General features: G+C 32.4%; 1 protein-coding gene across 2 annotated transcripts; it reads left to right on the top strand.

The window, feature by feature from the left end:
- Window positions 1-1,036: 1,036 nt before the first annotated feature.
- LOC130729997 (uncharacterized) lies at window positions 1,037-15,285 on the top strand. 2 transcript variants are annotated; one of them, XM_057581865.1, is made up of 7 exons: window positions 1,037-1,233; window positions 7,568-10,179; window positions 10,302-11,141; window positions 11,688-12,035; window positions 12,275-12,763; window positions 12,924-13,832; window positions 13,969-15,285. In XM_057581865.1, the coding sequence occupies exons 2-7, from the start codon at window positions 7,594-7,596 to the stop codon at window positions 14,755-14,757; spliced, it is 5,961 nt and encodes a 1,986-aa protein (XP_057437848.1). In that variant the 5' UTR covers window positions 1,037-1,233; window positions 7,568-7,593; the 3' UTR covers window positions 14,758-15,285. The 2 variants fall into 2 exon arrangements, with proteins under 2 accessions (XP_057437848.1, XP_057437849.1); XM_057581866.1 differs by lacking the exon at window positions 11,688-12,035.
- Window positions 15,286-16,056: the final 771 nt, after the last annotated feature.

Here is a 16,056-nt window from a genome sequence, read left to right on the forward strand (position 1 = left end):
AAAATTTTTTGCATTTATTTTTTCATTTTGACATTTTTAATAAAAATCTTAAATGTACTATGAAAAGTATCTTATACAATACTCAATATATTGATAATTTATAAAAGAACAATTATTTTCAAAGGAGAAAGGGGAAAAAAGAACGTCATAAATACATAAAAATATTAACCTGACATCCAATTACACTTTGACATGTTGGATGAACTATTATATTTGCTTTTAATTTTAATTAAAGTAGAAATATATTTTCTTGATTTGGCGGAATTCAAGTGGATATTTGTGTAAAACAGTTTTACACGGAGAGTGTAAAATCCTTTAAGTCAATCGATTTTTACAGGAAAGTCAAAAAGTTTTACACGAACATCCAATCACACACGTGGGATAAACTGTTATATTTGATTTTAATTTTAATTAAAAAAATATTTTCTGATTTGGTAAAATTCCAGTGGATGTCTGTGTAAAACAGTTTTACACTTACATTGCACAATCCTTTAATTCAATCCATTTTTATGGGAAATTCAAAAAGTGTTTTTATTAAATATAAATATTGCATAAAATGTGAATTAATTATATTCAAAGAATACTTTTTAATACTATACTAACTAATGAAAATACTATAACAATTCGATAAATAATAGCATTTTATTAATTATAAATATTCATAATAATTCATGGTAACTTTAAATATTATTTTTTAGTTTTAATTTTGTATTTTATTTCATGCTAATTTTTATCCACAAAAGATAATTTTTTTGGTTATATATACCTATATAAATTATAATTACAATTTACCATACTCCTATCTACATTATATATAGTATATTGTATTTGTGTTTATGTTATAACTTACTATTTTTCGAAAGTATGTTATTACTTTCTAGCTTGCCTTTTAATTGAAGATTTATAGTCAATCAATTGCTGGAGCATAAATCTTTTTCTTAAGCCATAGTTTGCTTGTATGACGGTCAAGGTATTGGAATCCAAGGGTTTGTGCACCTTTACATATATCATCCAACTTAATTTTATTTTTCCTCACCCCAACTGTATCAATTCATTGTGCTTTCTAAAACATATACCTCTTTAGCCCAGTTTCCTTTGAAACATTTCACCTTAAAGAGTAGATCGAGTTTCAATTTGAATAGCAATTTCTTGTGTTTATCGGCGTTCAGAGTTCTCAAACAATCATCAATCATTGGCACCCATTATTTCTTGTTCCCTCAAGTGCTCACTCCGGTAAGATCTCTTAACATTCTTACATATCAAAATAGATACTCTCACTGTTCTAAAATGATTGTTATTTTACTTTTTCATGTTTTTTTAATGATTGTTGTTTTAGAAGTTTAAGATTATTTGTCACATATTTTTTCAAATATACCCTCATTTAATATTATGTGTCACACTACCACTTCAAATTTTCACCTATCATAATTTTCACGAACCATTTAATTAATAATTATTATTTTCTCTCTTTGATATACCTCAACTTTAAATAAGGGTGTTTTAATCAAATATTACATCAATAATAAATAAGCTATATATTAAAACTGTGTGAATTATCTTATACACTAGATATTATACATGTGCGTCGCACGAGTTTATCTACAATATTTTTTAACATTATATATTAACTATTATTGTTTAAATAAATAAAAGTGAAAATATTTTTTAATTATCAATATAAAATAATTGTGTTAAGTCATTTCAACAAATATAATTAGAGTTATTTTTGGGTAAATAATTAATATTACTCATACTTAATTATTGATATTTAATTGATAGCTATGAGACTAATCCTTCAAGGCTCTACGATCACGTTAAGTGGATAAATCTCTTACAACAAAAATTTATACAACTTGAGCCATTTTTTTTTATATCATAGATAAAAAAATTAAATGTTTTTTCGATAATGCACATATATGTTATAGTTCATATTAAATACCTTTTGGCGGCATTTTTTAATTTTGAAACTATGTTATCTAAATTATTTATTATAAATATTATTTTATTGAATAATTTTAATTTTTAATATTTTCAAATAAAAAACTTAAGAAAATTTTAGTTTATTTAATAGTCAATTTTAAGTTTTTTTGGTACATCGGAAATATAAATTGCATTCTCCATGGATTGATCCCTGAACCTCCCCCACCCAAATCCCTATGTCCTATAACTTTTACCACTTGAGTTATCATTCGGGGACCAATTTTAAGTTGATGAATGTTGTTATTTAATGTAATTAGTTGAATTTTTTTTGAATATACAATATTTTTAGGTGTTCAATTATTTCGGAGTAATAAGTTTGTTACAAAGAAAAATTATTATTTCTTATCGTGTTTTAATACAAAGGTATGAGAGTTTTATGCTTTAATACATTTAATGTAATACTTAAATTTCCTTTACATATAAATAGAAAATTTTAATTTCAAAACTATTTTATCTAAATTATTTGTTAATAAATATTATTTTATTATTGAATTTAATATTTTTGAAATGAAATACTCAAATAAATTTTAATTTTATGAATTTTGTTATTTAATGTAAGTAGTTGAATAGTTTTTGGGAATAATTTTTTTCAGTTTTTAATTTTATTTATTAATATATTTATTTCAAAGAAAATTATGATTGTTTGTTACATTGCTTTTAATACAATGCAACACTTGAGTTTTACTTATGTATTTAATGCTAAAAACTCAAGTGTGCTTTACATATATATATATAATATATATATAGATGGAATGGAGGGAGTGCAATATATTGGTAATGATAACGAGAGTTTTCCTTTAATTTCCTTCTCATGTTCTTTTCCTTTTAAGTTTTAACTATTACATGAATGATTATTATTACCAATTACTTCAAATAATAGTTTTTTTTATGGTAAATTCTGTGGTACCTATAAAATATTTTGGGCATGGTACCCGCGTTGAGTAATTTAATAGATGATTATTATATTTTTTTAGGTAAATTTTACTATTTAATTAATTTCATCTCATGAAATTTGTTTTTTAATGAAAAATGGTTTAGTTGTAGAGATGAATGATGATGGTTGAGATGCGCGCAAAATAACCATAATTAACGGATGAGCAAAGCCTAAAAGAACGCAACATACAAATCTCATGTCTCTGAGAATGAAACGTTGCATCATTATGATAAAATAACATCAAAATTATAACTTGTACATGCTTCTTTATTATTGAATTATCTCATTTTGGGTACCATACCTTGATTTGGGTTAAGGTACCATAGCAAACACCTTTTTTTATAGGCCAATAATTGTATTAAGGAAGTATTAGGTGTAGTTCAAACCAAAACAGAGACAAGATAAGAGTATATTTACATAGGAAAGGAACTTAGAGAAAGACAGATCAGAGGAAAAGAAAAACAACACACTTCAAATAATAGTATATAAGCTATTAATTTATATTAAGCATAGGCGTGCCAAATGATTAAGGACGGGCAATGAGTAGGGTCTGGGAGGTAAGGTAGCTCATTTGGTGCGATAAGGGAAATGAAGGAATTTGCAGGGTGAAGGGTCAGAGTTCAAACCATGGCGAAAGAACTAATTTACTAACAATTAACAACTAACATTTCCTTATATATAAAAAGATCCTTATACCCATGTTTTCCAAATTACCCTAACTCATCTCCATACCTGCATGGGTACTAACTTGAGTACTCGTCCCCATGCCCTCTAAGTACTTATATGCATGTACCCATACCAACTACCCGCAATTTAGTTAACCAAAATATGATTTTAACAATTTTCATTGAGCAATAAAAAACAAAAATATAACTGCCATCAGAAAATGAAAAATATTAATAAAAATTCAAAAGAAAATTCAAATACTTAAGAAGTAAATCATAGGTAAAACTAGCAAATTATATTTAAGACAACACAAGATGTGTTATAACTCATATAAAAAATGGCAAATGAATTTATCCTATTTAGTTCCTTTTCAAATATGATATATGAACACCTTTATAGTGACAAACACATAGAGCACATCTTATTAATTTAGTGTAATCAAGGAAGACATGATGGACCTGAAGCTCTCTCCATTATTGATCTCGTCATATGTTCAGGTGTCTAAAGGTGTTTATATATCACTATAAGTGGTCTGCCTATCATAGCTCTTTTCGAAATCACCTTGAACAAACAATAAGGCAAAAAGTACACAAGAGATACACAAAACTAGCATGGTCCGGTAATGTAACCCATGAGAATCACCCTCCAAAAGCACTAAATCTCAATATGTTAAATCCTACCCACCTCACCTAGCGCATGTTGGGCCAAAGAAAGACCTAAACAAAGGAGATTGTTAAAACTCGGGGTATAAAACTCTACATTGGGCTAAAGAGCAAACCATAAGTGGACCAGACACCACATCTTTCACCCAAAAGCTTCAGGCAATGGGTGTATGGAGCCTCACACTTTATAAACCACTCAAACTTATCCTTATCTTCCAATGTGAGACTTACTCACACTTGAATTTCCAACATTCTCCCCCTCAAGTGTGAGTCCATCTCAAATGAAAGTTGGGCTTGTACTCATCCAGAACCTTAGAGGCCGTCATTCTGGGCTTGTGCTCCTGAGTCTCAGAGGCCCGGGCCCATGGTTAAACAATCATCGACTATGATACCACTGTTGGGCCAGAGAAAGACCCAAACAACACTAATTTTCCTCTCTCAATTGCAATTCACATTGAATTGCTTGATGATTGGATGCCTCAACGGATGAAACATTGCTTGCTATTTATAGGCTTTGAGCTTGCCTCTTCAACATCACAAAGAGCCACAAAATGGGCTTTATCTCCTTTTGATTGTGTCACCACTTGAGATGGTGCACATGGGAAGCAATGATGGTGGATGAGCAATAATTAATGATATCCAATTGCATACGTTGCAAACTTTTCAAAATTGATCGGATTTGTCATTACATTTGCTAGGTTATCTTTAGTGTATGTTTTATGCATTTCCACACTTCCTTCTTCTACTACTTCTCTGAAAAAATGATGCTAAACTCCTATGTGCTTTATCCTGCAATGAAAGGTTGGATTCCTTGTAATTTGCAAGGCGCTCTGACTGTCACAATACACAACAATATTCATATGGCTTCCCATCGCTGATGCATACAATACTTGAGACATTTCTATCCTCTCTGCTTTATTGCTAGGACACATACTTGAGGATTATTTGTAATTAATAGGAAGTGAGTAGAGATTAGCTTACAATCTTGAATGACGCTCAGATCATTATTTTGAGAAAGCCAGATCCTCATGTATTTTCTTTCTCGGTGAATTTGCATCCCTAAATTCTTGTTTGCGGGCCCCAAGTCCTTCATATTGAACTCCCTAGCCAATTGTTCCTTCAATTTTTGGACTCAGTCTTTGTTAGGGTCTATCATAAACATGTCATCCACATACAACACCAAGATGATGAAATCATCATCATCAAACCTTACAAAGATTTGGTCAACCTGTAAACCAAGTTTCCTTTTCCTTGTTCTTCAAAGTCTTCTAGTACGAGCATATATGTTTCCTCTTCAAGTTATCCATATGAAGAAACACAATCTTTCCATCAAGATTCTCAAGATGCAGATCTAACATGGTACACATTGCCATAACTACTCGGTGGCTCCGCCCTACCCAAAAGCAACATGAAAACCTAATTGACTACTTAAACTGAAACTCTGATTGAAAACAAAATTTTTGTTTTTTGAAAATCATTTAATTATAATATAGTCAATGAAACAGTATTGAAAATGGTGTACTAGATTTCTGAAATTCTGACAACCGTAGGACATATGTTCTACTAGATGTCTAAGACATCTTGTACAACATGTTACAATCAATCAAGTCCAATTGAGCAAGTTAATCAATAGAACAACAAAGATTAACACAAGAGATTGGTAACCCAATTCGATGCAATATCACCTACGTCTGGAGAGTTTTCACCCGAGAAAGAAAATCCGCTATTAGTGTATTGGTATAGCGGTTTTACAAAAGCAACCCATGCTTAATACCAATGTCACCTAATACTAACTAGTGTTTTGTACTTAGTCCTCCCCCTAAGTATGAGAGTCCCTCTCACTTTCTCTCACAATCACTGCTCCAGTGATTGATCCCTTACAACAAGAGTAAAGACAGATCACACGATCAAACAATAACAAGCAAACAACTCTCAGTCAAACAACAACAAGTAAAGCTGATGAGAGAGAGTTACAAAACACAGTGTGAACTCACAAGAATGAAATTCTAATAACACAACACGAAGCACACCTAGCAACTAGGTTTAGGTCTTCATAAATAGTAGTTCTTCATGCCTTGTCTTTGATGGCTTGAACGAACAAAGAGTCTACAACAAAACAGGAAGTTAATCTTTTTGAAATATGCAACAAATCTTATCAAATAAGATTTGAACAAAAGATAGAACCTTCCACAATTTAAATTTAAATCAAATCCTTTGTAACCGATTTGATCATACTTGATATATTCTCTGAACTACGCACATAAGCTTTTTCAACAACCCTAGTTTGTTGATCACGTAAACAATCCAAAGCTTCTAGAATAAATCAACCAAGCACACAGTAGGTTCTCAGGGACAAATGTTACATCCATGATGTTACAACAGTTGGTCCCACATCTTGTCACAGACAAATATACCTTAGCTAAAATGTACACAATCATGATCAAAGGAACAACAATTTCTTTCAAAGCATAATTTAATGAGTACAAGGTTTCTTTCAAAGCATACCTTAATGATATCATTATTTAATCTAATACTCTTTTTTCTTCTCAAAGTATTTTGACAAGTTCGTATGCCTCTTTAACTTTAGGAATCATAATCCTTTATAAGGGAAGTATAAAGTTATTTTAAGGAAAATAAATTCGTACGTGTGTGCGCACGTGTGTATGTGTCAATAGTCATGAGAAGTACGGAAATGTGTCGTTTAGTAGTTGGAGACGTATTGTCTTCCTGTCAAAGTACCTACATTAATCAATGTATCTTAACAGCCAGAGTCTGGGTCTAGGTGAGAAAATAACATAAAGTCTGGGTCTAGGTGAGAAAATAACATAAACATCGTAACCAAAATAACACCCACGTCATCATCATCATCGCTTACAAAAAAAAAACGTCATCATCATCATCAGTTAGACTGAACAGTTGCCTCCATCCCGGTCTTTTCAAATGTTTATCGTGACTTAAAACTTAGTACATATTGATGATACACGTCATTACAAATGTTTTAAGTTATATTTATGTACTTTTCTACCACCTGGTGATTGGTTCATGTGACACATGCATAATTCTCCATAAGTAATGTATTGTGTTTGAGTATTATGAATGGAAAAATCTCTATTGGGAGAAATAACCCCATCATGGTAGGTTGATATGCAAGCAGATACTCACATATTGACATAATTAATATAAATAAAAAATAAAAGTAAGATGTATGTGGGTGTTAGTTACATAGTTGACTCATTTTGATCGCCTAGCTATACATTTTGCGAAATCTAATTCTAATTGTGTTTGTTTTAAATGATTGATTTAATTTAACGATGTCATAATATAGATTCATCTGCAATTGAGGAAAAAAATATGGATTGTCTTAATGAATTGACAAAAGAAGTTGTCACAAAACTTGGTGACTTGGTAGTAGAGTCTACCGTGAAGCATTTTCAATATTTGATCCAACACAAAACAATCGTAGCCAATTTGAAGGAAGAACATGAGAAGTTAAAGCGTATGAAGAAAGCATTGCAAGGGAGGATCGATGCAGAAATAAGGAAAGGATGCGAGATTGTACCAAATGTGCAAAAATGGCTCGACGACGTGGAAACACTTGAAAAAGAGTTGCGAAATTTCTATGAAAATGAAGTTAGTAAGGAAAAGAAATGCTTTCATGGAAAATGTCCAAATTTGGCATTTAATTACTCATTAGGAAAGCATGCTACTAAAAACACAGAACATATTTCAAGTTTGAAGGAGGAAGAAAACAAATTACAGATTATATCCTACCCAAAAGCTCCACCACCATCATTTTCAGAAGAAATTAAGAGCTTGGAGTCTAGAAACAAAATTATAACAGATGTGATAGAGAAATTGAAGGATGATAAATTCAAAAGGATTAGCATTTGTGGGATGGGTGGAGTGGGGAAAACTACACTAGTGAAAGAATTGATCCAAATTATGGAGAAAAGTAAGCAATTTAATAAAGTTGTGATGGTGGTTGTGTCCCAAAATCCAAATTATGAGAATATCCAAAGTCAAATTATTGATGGTTTAAGATTGAAATTCCAAAGTACAAGCATGGAAGAAAAAGCCAAGGAATTACACCAATGGTTGATTGAAAAGGCCGGCATGGTCTTAATAATACTGGATGATATGTGGGATGAGCTTAAGTTTGAATGGATTGGAATTCCTTCTCAAGAACATCAAAAGGGAATCAAAATATTGTTCACATCACGATTCAAAAAAGTGTGTCAGAAGATGGGGAGTCAAGAGGATTTTATGGTCTCTGTGCTATCTAAAGAAGAAGCTTGGTCTTTGTTTCGGGAGATGGCAGGGGATGTTGTAGATAAACCTGACATCAATCCAATAGCAAAGGAGGTTGCAGAGGAATGTGGTGGATTACCCCTTGCAATCGTGACACTTGGAAGAGCACTTAGCAATGAGGAAAAGCTTGCATGGGATGTTTTACGTGACAACTTGAGAAACTGTCAAGTATCAACCTTCTCAGAAATGCAAAGATGTGTGTATTCACGTATTGAGATGAGCTTCACATTTTTAGATAAGGAGCAAATGTGTTTCCTTTTGCTTTGTGGCTTGTTCCCTGAAGACTTTGACATTCCTATTGAAAGCCTATTCCGTTATGGAGTGGGAATAGGATTGTTTGAAGTCCTTGACACAATGTTGAAAGTGAGGGAACAAGTGAATTATTGGGTGATCAATTTGAAGAGATGCTTCTTATTGTTAGACAGCGACAAGCCAGGGTGTGTGAAGATGCATGATGTTGTGCGTGATGTAGCACTAATAGTTTCATCTAGAGAAGAACTTGGGATATTTGTGACGAGTAAAGTTGAATTAAAGCGGATGAAGCAAGGAAAATGGCGTAGAATGTCACTCGTCTTGGATGAGACGACAGAGTTAGAAAATGTCTTTGAATGTCCAACTCCAGCCCTTGAGCTTTTACAACTACTGTCAAGGACGAAAGAAACAACAATTCCATGGCTTGAAAACTTCATCCAAGGAATGAGTAACCTTAAAGTTTTAGCTCTTCAAAATATGTGCATTTCGCAAATTCCATCTCTACTCCAAGCCTTAGCCAATCTTCATATGCTGCATGTACAAGGTTGTGATGTTGGAGATATATCCGTAATTGGTAGGGAGCTTAAGAAATTGGAAATCTTAAGCTTTGCATACTCAAATATTAAAGAGCTTCCAACTGAAATCGGACAATTGAAATTTCTAAGATTATTGGATTTGACAGGATGTGATAATCTTAACTTCATTTCAGCTAATGTTTTGGCAAAGCTTTCTCGGCTTGAAGAGCTTTACTTCAGGGTTGAAAATTTTCCTTGGATGCTGAACAAAGCCGTTATCAAAGAGTTAGGAACTATTTCTCGTCAATTAAAGGTTCTTGAGATCAAAGTAAGGAACGTAGAAGTTTTACACAACAACAATTTGATTTTCAAAAACCTAGATTTTTTTTGGGTTTATATGATTCCTGGGGAAACTTTCTATAAACATCGTGATCATGGGTATTTAGAGTCAAACAAGTTACAACTCAAAGAGACAAATTGCAATTTTATTAAGAACTCGCAATTGGTTAAGAAATGTGAAATCCTCATATTAGAGAAAATGAAGGACTTTAAAAATGTCATCTATGATTTAGATGACGATGGACTCCAAAACTTGGAAGATCTAAGACTTCATTCATGCCACAATATCCAGTATGTTATAGATCAAAACACTCGCTGTTGCGCCTTCCCAATAATCAAGTCATTGTCTCTAGAGAATCTTACCATGTTAAGGGAAATACTTCATTTCTCTGATCACCATGAAATCAAGAAATCAATTGTCGGATTCTCATATTTGTCGAAACTGGAGCTGAAACGCCTTCCAAATTTTATTGGCTTCAGTAACATCATTGATTGGAATGAACGGCATCAGCCAACTCTTCACGTAAGTGAACTATAATTGTTAATCATTTTGCTACAATTATCATTTAGGTTTTATTCTTATCTCAAGCTTGAACAATCACTTTTTTATATGGTCTGAAATTGAATATTGTGACATTTGTCCAGGGATCGAGTTATTCCACTAAATTAGGTGACCCAACAAATGTTGAGGAGGTCGAGGCTTTAGATAGATCACATTCTAAAACCAATGGCAAAATGTTCTATCAAACCAGTGCCAAGTTGTTCTCGTTTAATTGGATGGAAAATTTCCCCAAGTTGGAAAAATTTTTGCTACATGAATGCAATTCCTTAGAAATAGTGTTTGACTTACAAGGATATTCACAATCTAATGGCTATGCATTGTTGTTTCCTCAACTGGAAAACATTGAAATATCATACCTCAATAATCTAAAATTTCTTTGGGGTAATGTTCCAAATTGTGTCCTCGGATTTCAAAATTTAAGATCACTAACAATCTCAAATTGTGACTCCTTAAGACATATATTTACATCTGTCATCATTAGAGCAATCACGAATCTTGAGATATTAAATGTAAGCTCATGCAAGTTGATCGAGAATATAGTGGTTTGGAGAAGGGATTCAGAAGTGGAAAACAATAAATGTAAGGGACAAGTGGAAAAGATTGTGCTTAGTAAATTATGTTCTGTATCACTTTCGGGACTTCCACAACTTGTGAGAATTTGTTCAGATTATTTTGAGTTACAATGTCCATCTTTGAAGCAATTAGAGATCTATGATTGTCCTATGTTGAAGATGTCTTTATTGCCAACCCCTATTCAAGAAAAGCTGGAGAATCATAATGTCAGATATAAGGAAAGCAGAAAAAATATTGGTTTTTGTGACTTCAAGGATAAAAAGTCTAAGTCTTCGAATTGCTCTCATAGATGCATGTCGTTCTTATCCAACTACATTCTTGAAGAAAAAACAAATAAGAGAAGAACTCAGGTACAAAATCACATTATATATATTCCTACTGTCTCTATATAGTCTTCCATAATTTTTCTTTTTGATCATACCTTTATAAAAAAATTAAAACATGACAAATAAGAAGCAAATAACTAAAGATGAGAGTGACATTTATGTCTAAAAGATATGTGATTGGTTGTTTTAGTATCTTAAAATTAATGGAGATTCTCATTTATATAGCAGAAAGATAGAAAAATAATGTTTAATTTTAGTCATTTTAAGTATTAAATCTGACTATCTTTTTCATCCCTTTTTATTAGTTATCACATTTTTTAAAATAAGTTGATCAATTTTTTTTATCTTTCAAGGATAAAATTAAAATAACAATTGTAAATCTGTGATAAACAAGGCAAATTAATTAATGTCATATCTGCATAAAAATGAAAAAAATGCATATTAATAGTATTTGCCTATTTGGCATTGTATCTACTCATATAGACCATGCTTTATATAATAGTAGAAGTATTATTTGCAACTAATTTCAAAGCTTCTCTTATATATTTAACATTGCCCTATGGATTTTAGGAGATATCATTAGCACCAAATCATGCTTCTTCCATTTACGAAATGAAGAACAAGGAAACAATAGACCATATGCCTATTCCAGACAACCTTTGTATAAGAAAATGTCATTTGATGGATGTGATATTTTCTCTCAAGGAAAATAACAATTTCATTATTCCATCACACATGAACACTATCAAAGTTGAAGATTGTGTCAAGTTAAAGACTATAGTGGCTAAAAGAGAAGAAAAGCAAGACATTGTAAACTTGTTCCCTCGACTAGAGTCTCTTCACTTAAGCAAGCTGCCAAATCTTGTGAAATTTGGATTTTCCAAAATCTTCGAGCCCTTCGACAAACAAGAGGAAATGGTTTGTAAAAGATATGAATTTTTGCTAATATTATGTTTTATTTTTTTAACTATAGATTATATGACCTGAAGATTAGAAGAGAACCGTACATGTCCTTCAGCTAATAGATAAACTTAAAGAAAATTAGTATTTAGTTGTTTTATCTTATTGCTATGATTAGATAATTGAGAGTTATAGCATACAAAAGTGAACAATATAAAATACTGCAATTACAATATGAATTTCTTTTTAAATTTCAGGGTGCTTGTGAGGGAGATCACATAAGGAATACACATCAAACATTAATGGACGAGTCTTCTTTTCCAAACTTAACATCTCTATTCATAGAAGCTTGCAACAAAATCCACATATTGTTCTCTTATTCAGCCTTGAGTAGTCTTGAACATCTTGAGAAACTAACAGTGAAAGATTGCAAGAACATGGTAGAAATAGTACTAATTCATGAAGAAACTGAAAAATCTCAAAAAAAGATTGTCCTCCCTAGTTTGCAGCATTTATTTCTTGAAGACCTACCTGAACTTAAGTCCTTCTATCACGGTTCCTCTGATATCAATTTTCCATCGCTTCAAGAGGTGGAGATTATAGGGTGCCCCAATATGGAAGTGCTTGTACGAGGATCTTCCCACACGCCTAAGCTCAAGGATGTCACTATGGAGATCAAACAATATAGTAACAACTATATACAAAATAAAGACTTGAATGCCACTATTCGAGGATTTAAAGAATTTGTATGTCTCATTCTAACTCTAAATTAATTACTGATAAAATTATAACTTTGAAAATATATCACACTCCATAAATTAAAAAAACCATTAATATTTAATGAATGAATTTTAGATTAAAGTAAAGTGCTAGTTTTGGAATTAATATACATTCATGAATTTGCAGGTTGCATTACAAGAATCTGACAAGTTGGATTGGAGCGAGCTCCATAGAAAAGGTATATTTGAATACTTCATGAAAAAATCAGAAATGAATATAATATCATTTCACAAACTGTTGACAATTGTTCCGTTCAATGAGATACAAATGCTTCAACATGTGAGGGCACTCACTATAGAATATTGTGATTCACTAACTGAGGTGTTTGAAACAAAAGAAGAAGAAGGTATAGAACAAAAGGATGTCACAAATTATGAGCTTCAAGAAGTGATTCTAAGTGATTTACCAAACCTGAGATACATATGGAAAGACAACATCACAAGGCATGCAGGCTTTAAAGAGCTAACATCAATTCATATTTATGCTTGCCATAGTTTGAAGAGTTTGCTCTCTCGTTCCATGGCCAAAAGCCTTGAGAGGCTTCACGAATTACTTGTTTTGGACTGTAAATGTATGGAGGAGATAGTTACGAAGGAAGACAAGAATAGTGAAGGAGGCAATAAGGTCATGATTTTGTTTCCCCAGTTGAAGGTGTTGATCCTTAAAACACTTCCTAATCTACAGTATGTTTGTTCAGGAGATTATGACTATGATATCCCATTATGTGATGTTGTAGAGGACAAGGAAATGAATAAGGATTACAATAAGATTCAGATTTCACTTCCACAATTAGAGAACTTTAGGCTAGAGAATGTGCCAAAGTTCAAGTGCTTTTGTCCAGGAGCATATGACTATGACATCATGATCTCATCAACTGAAAAATGTCCAAAAACAACAAGATTTCCCCAAGGAAATGTAATTGTGAGCACACCAAATCTTGATCGAGTACATTTGAGTTACTGGACAGTAGGGATGCGTACATTTGGAGATATTAATTTGGCAATACATTATGAATACTATCGAGAGAAATACATGGTGAGCACATAAGTTTCCCATACATCTTTCTATTGAATAATTTATTAATTTTGAATATAGAGTTTTTTTTTGTAAGCAATTTTGAATATAGTGTAGATGATTGACTAACATGAGTCGTTATTGGGTGGTTGTGCAGACAAAGTTGCAAGAATTAGAGAATTTAATGTGTTTGGAGCAAGATGAACAACTTCTTGGCTATATTAAAAGAGAAACACGACTTGTCCTCGAAAGATGTAACAGGTTATTGAACTGCATCTCATCCACCGCTATGCACTTATTCTCACATTTACTGAGTCTTAAAGTAGATAAATGTGAGTTGGTAGAGGAAATATTTGAATCAACTGATTATGAAAGTTATAATAAGGTGCAGTATGAGTTACAGAGTCTGAAATTGTTTTCTCTGCCAAAAATGAAGCACATTTGGAAAAATCATGCTCAACGACTTTGCTTTCAAAATTTAAGTTGGATAGGGATCAGCGGGTGCCATGATTTGAAATATGTGTTTCCAGATATTTCCATTGTCAAAAGTCTTCCGCGATGGTGTACGCTAGACGTGTTTCAGTGTAACAAGATGGAAAATATAATCCAAAATGCATGTGATTATAATTTTTCGCCAGAAGAAGAAGAAGAACAACAACTATATAAGGCTAAGATCATATTCTCAACCTTCGATAGTATTAGATTACAAAATTTGCCCAGACTGAATTGTTTCTTGCATAGCACTTTCTATTGCTATGTAGAGCTACCAGTTTGTACAGATATAAGTATTATAAAATGCCCAAAGATGAAGAACTTTTGTTCCCATGGAAACTTATACACTCCAAGTCTTTCCTATTTACGAGTGGAAGATACAGAGTATGTTGACTGTGATGTAGATGGAGTTCTAAATGAGGTGATGCGACAACGTGAAGGGTCAGAAGATTAAGGCAATAGCAGCACCATCCATGGAGTGGAAGCAGCCAGAAATAAAGTCTGAAACGTGGCTAGTTGTCTCAGGCCGGGGCTCCATGACAGAAAGAATGCCCCTGCAGCAGTTTCTGTCAAATGTTGGACGACATGTTAATTGCTGAACCCAATGATGTAAAATTCTAAGTAAACATCATAATAATAAACTTAGAAGTTGTGTGTAAAAAGAAGGGCCGGGTGTGTGAAATCAATTCAGTTTACTGTGTTGGTTCTAGAATAATTCCTATGCAGGTTGCCTTCTTCCTTCTTTCTTTGTGCTTTCCTTATCACAAACACCCTCTTTCATATCTCAATTTGATATGGATTATCTGCGGAATGGAAATAACTACAAGATACCTCATACCAATGGCTACTTAGAAGTTAGAACGTGTTTGTTTTATCTTCAATTTCTGTTAGGCTTCCTTTATCATTCAAAGAATGTTTGGATACAATATCTGGTTGGTTTAAATTATGTATACAATAGCTAAACTTAAATTTTAGTATAAGGAACTTAATCACTGTCCCATTGCATAAAATTAAGTTTACATGCATTTTACTGTGTACTTAATTCCCACCATTCATTTTTACGATATATTGGGGATACAAAAACACAAGGTTGCTGAGTAATTGGAGAGGGTGTTTCTCCAAGTCCCAAACCCCAAAATGATCCAAAAGATATCAATACTCACCCTAAACTCTCTATTTATTGGCAACATGCCTCACTCCCTCACAGACTCACTAATTATCCGACTCTCACTTACTTTTAAGGCGAAGGCCCCTGTAATTATAAAGGGAATCAAATTCAGGGCCTAGAAAAATTTTGCATCAAATTGGGTCCCTAGAATTTTTTTTTTAATTCAATTAAGGCCAAAGTGTGCCAGCCTTCAATTTTATCGCAGTCATCAATTCCACGTGGCATTTATTATTATTTTTTAATTAAAAAATATTTTTAATTCCAACTCAATTAAATAATCAGAAAAAAATTAAAAAAACTTAATAAATAACCTAATCTAATATCCTTAACTAAATAAACTAATAATCTAACTAATAAACTAATCTAATAATCTAATAATCTAACCTAATCTAATTATAACCAATCCCTAATTAAAATCTTTCATCCCTAAATTGAAAATTCATCTTCTTCCAACCCCTCACTGCACCACCAGTCCACCACCAGAAACCCAGCCACAGTCATCACCTCCACCACCAAATCATTTTCACCCGGCCATCTCAACCCCCACCACCAGAAACCCAGAAGATAAGAAAAATGAAACCTAGA

Source organism: Lotus japonicus, chromosome 1 (assembly GCF_012489685.1).
Source record: "Lotus japonicus ecotype B-129 chromosome 1, LjGifu_v1.2".
Taxonomy (NCBI): domain Eukaryota; kingdom Viridiplantae; phylum Streptophyta; class Magnoliopsida; order Fabales; family Fabaceae; genus Lotus; species Lotus japonicus.

Coding starts and splice junctions, on each gene's coding strand:
- LOC130729997 (XM_057581865.1), top strand. CDS start 7,594: ATGGATTGTCTTAATGAATTGACAAAAGAAGTTGTCACAAAACTTGGT. Junction 11,142..11,687: donor CAAATAAGAGAAGAACTCAG/GTACAAAATCAC, acceptor TATGGATTTTAG/GAGATATCATTAGCACCAAA. Junction 13,833..13,968: donor ACTATCGAGAGAAATACATG/GTGAGCACATAA, acceptor GTGGTTGTGCAG/ACAAAGTTGCAAGAATTAGA.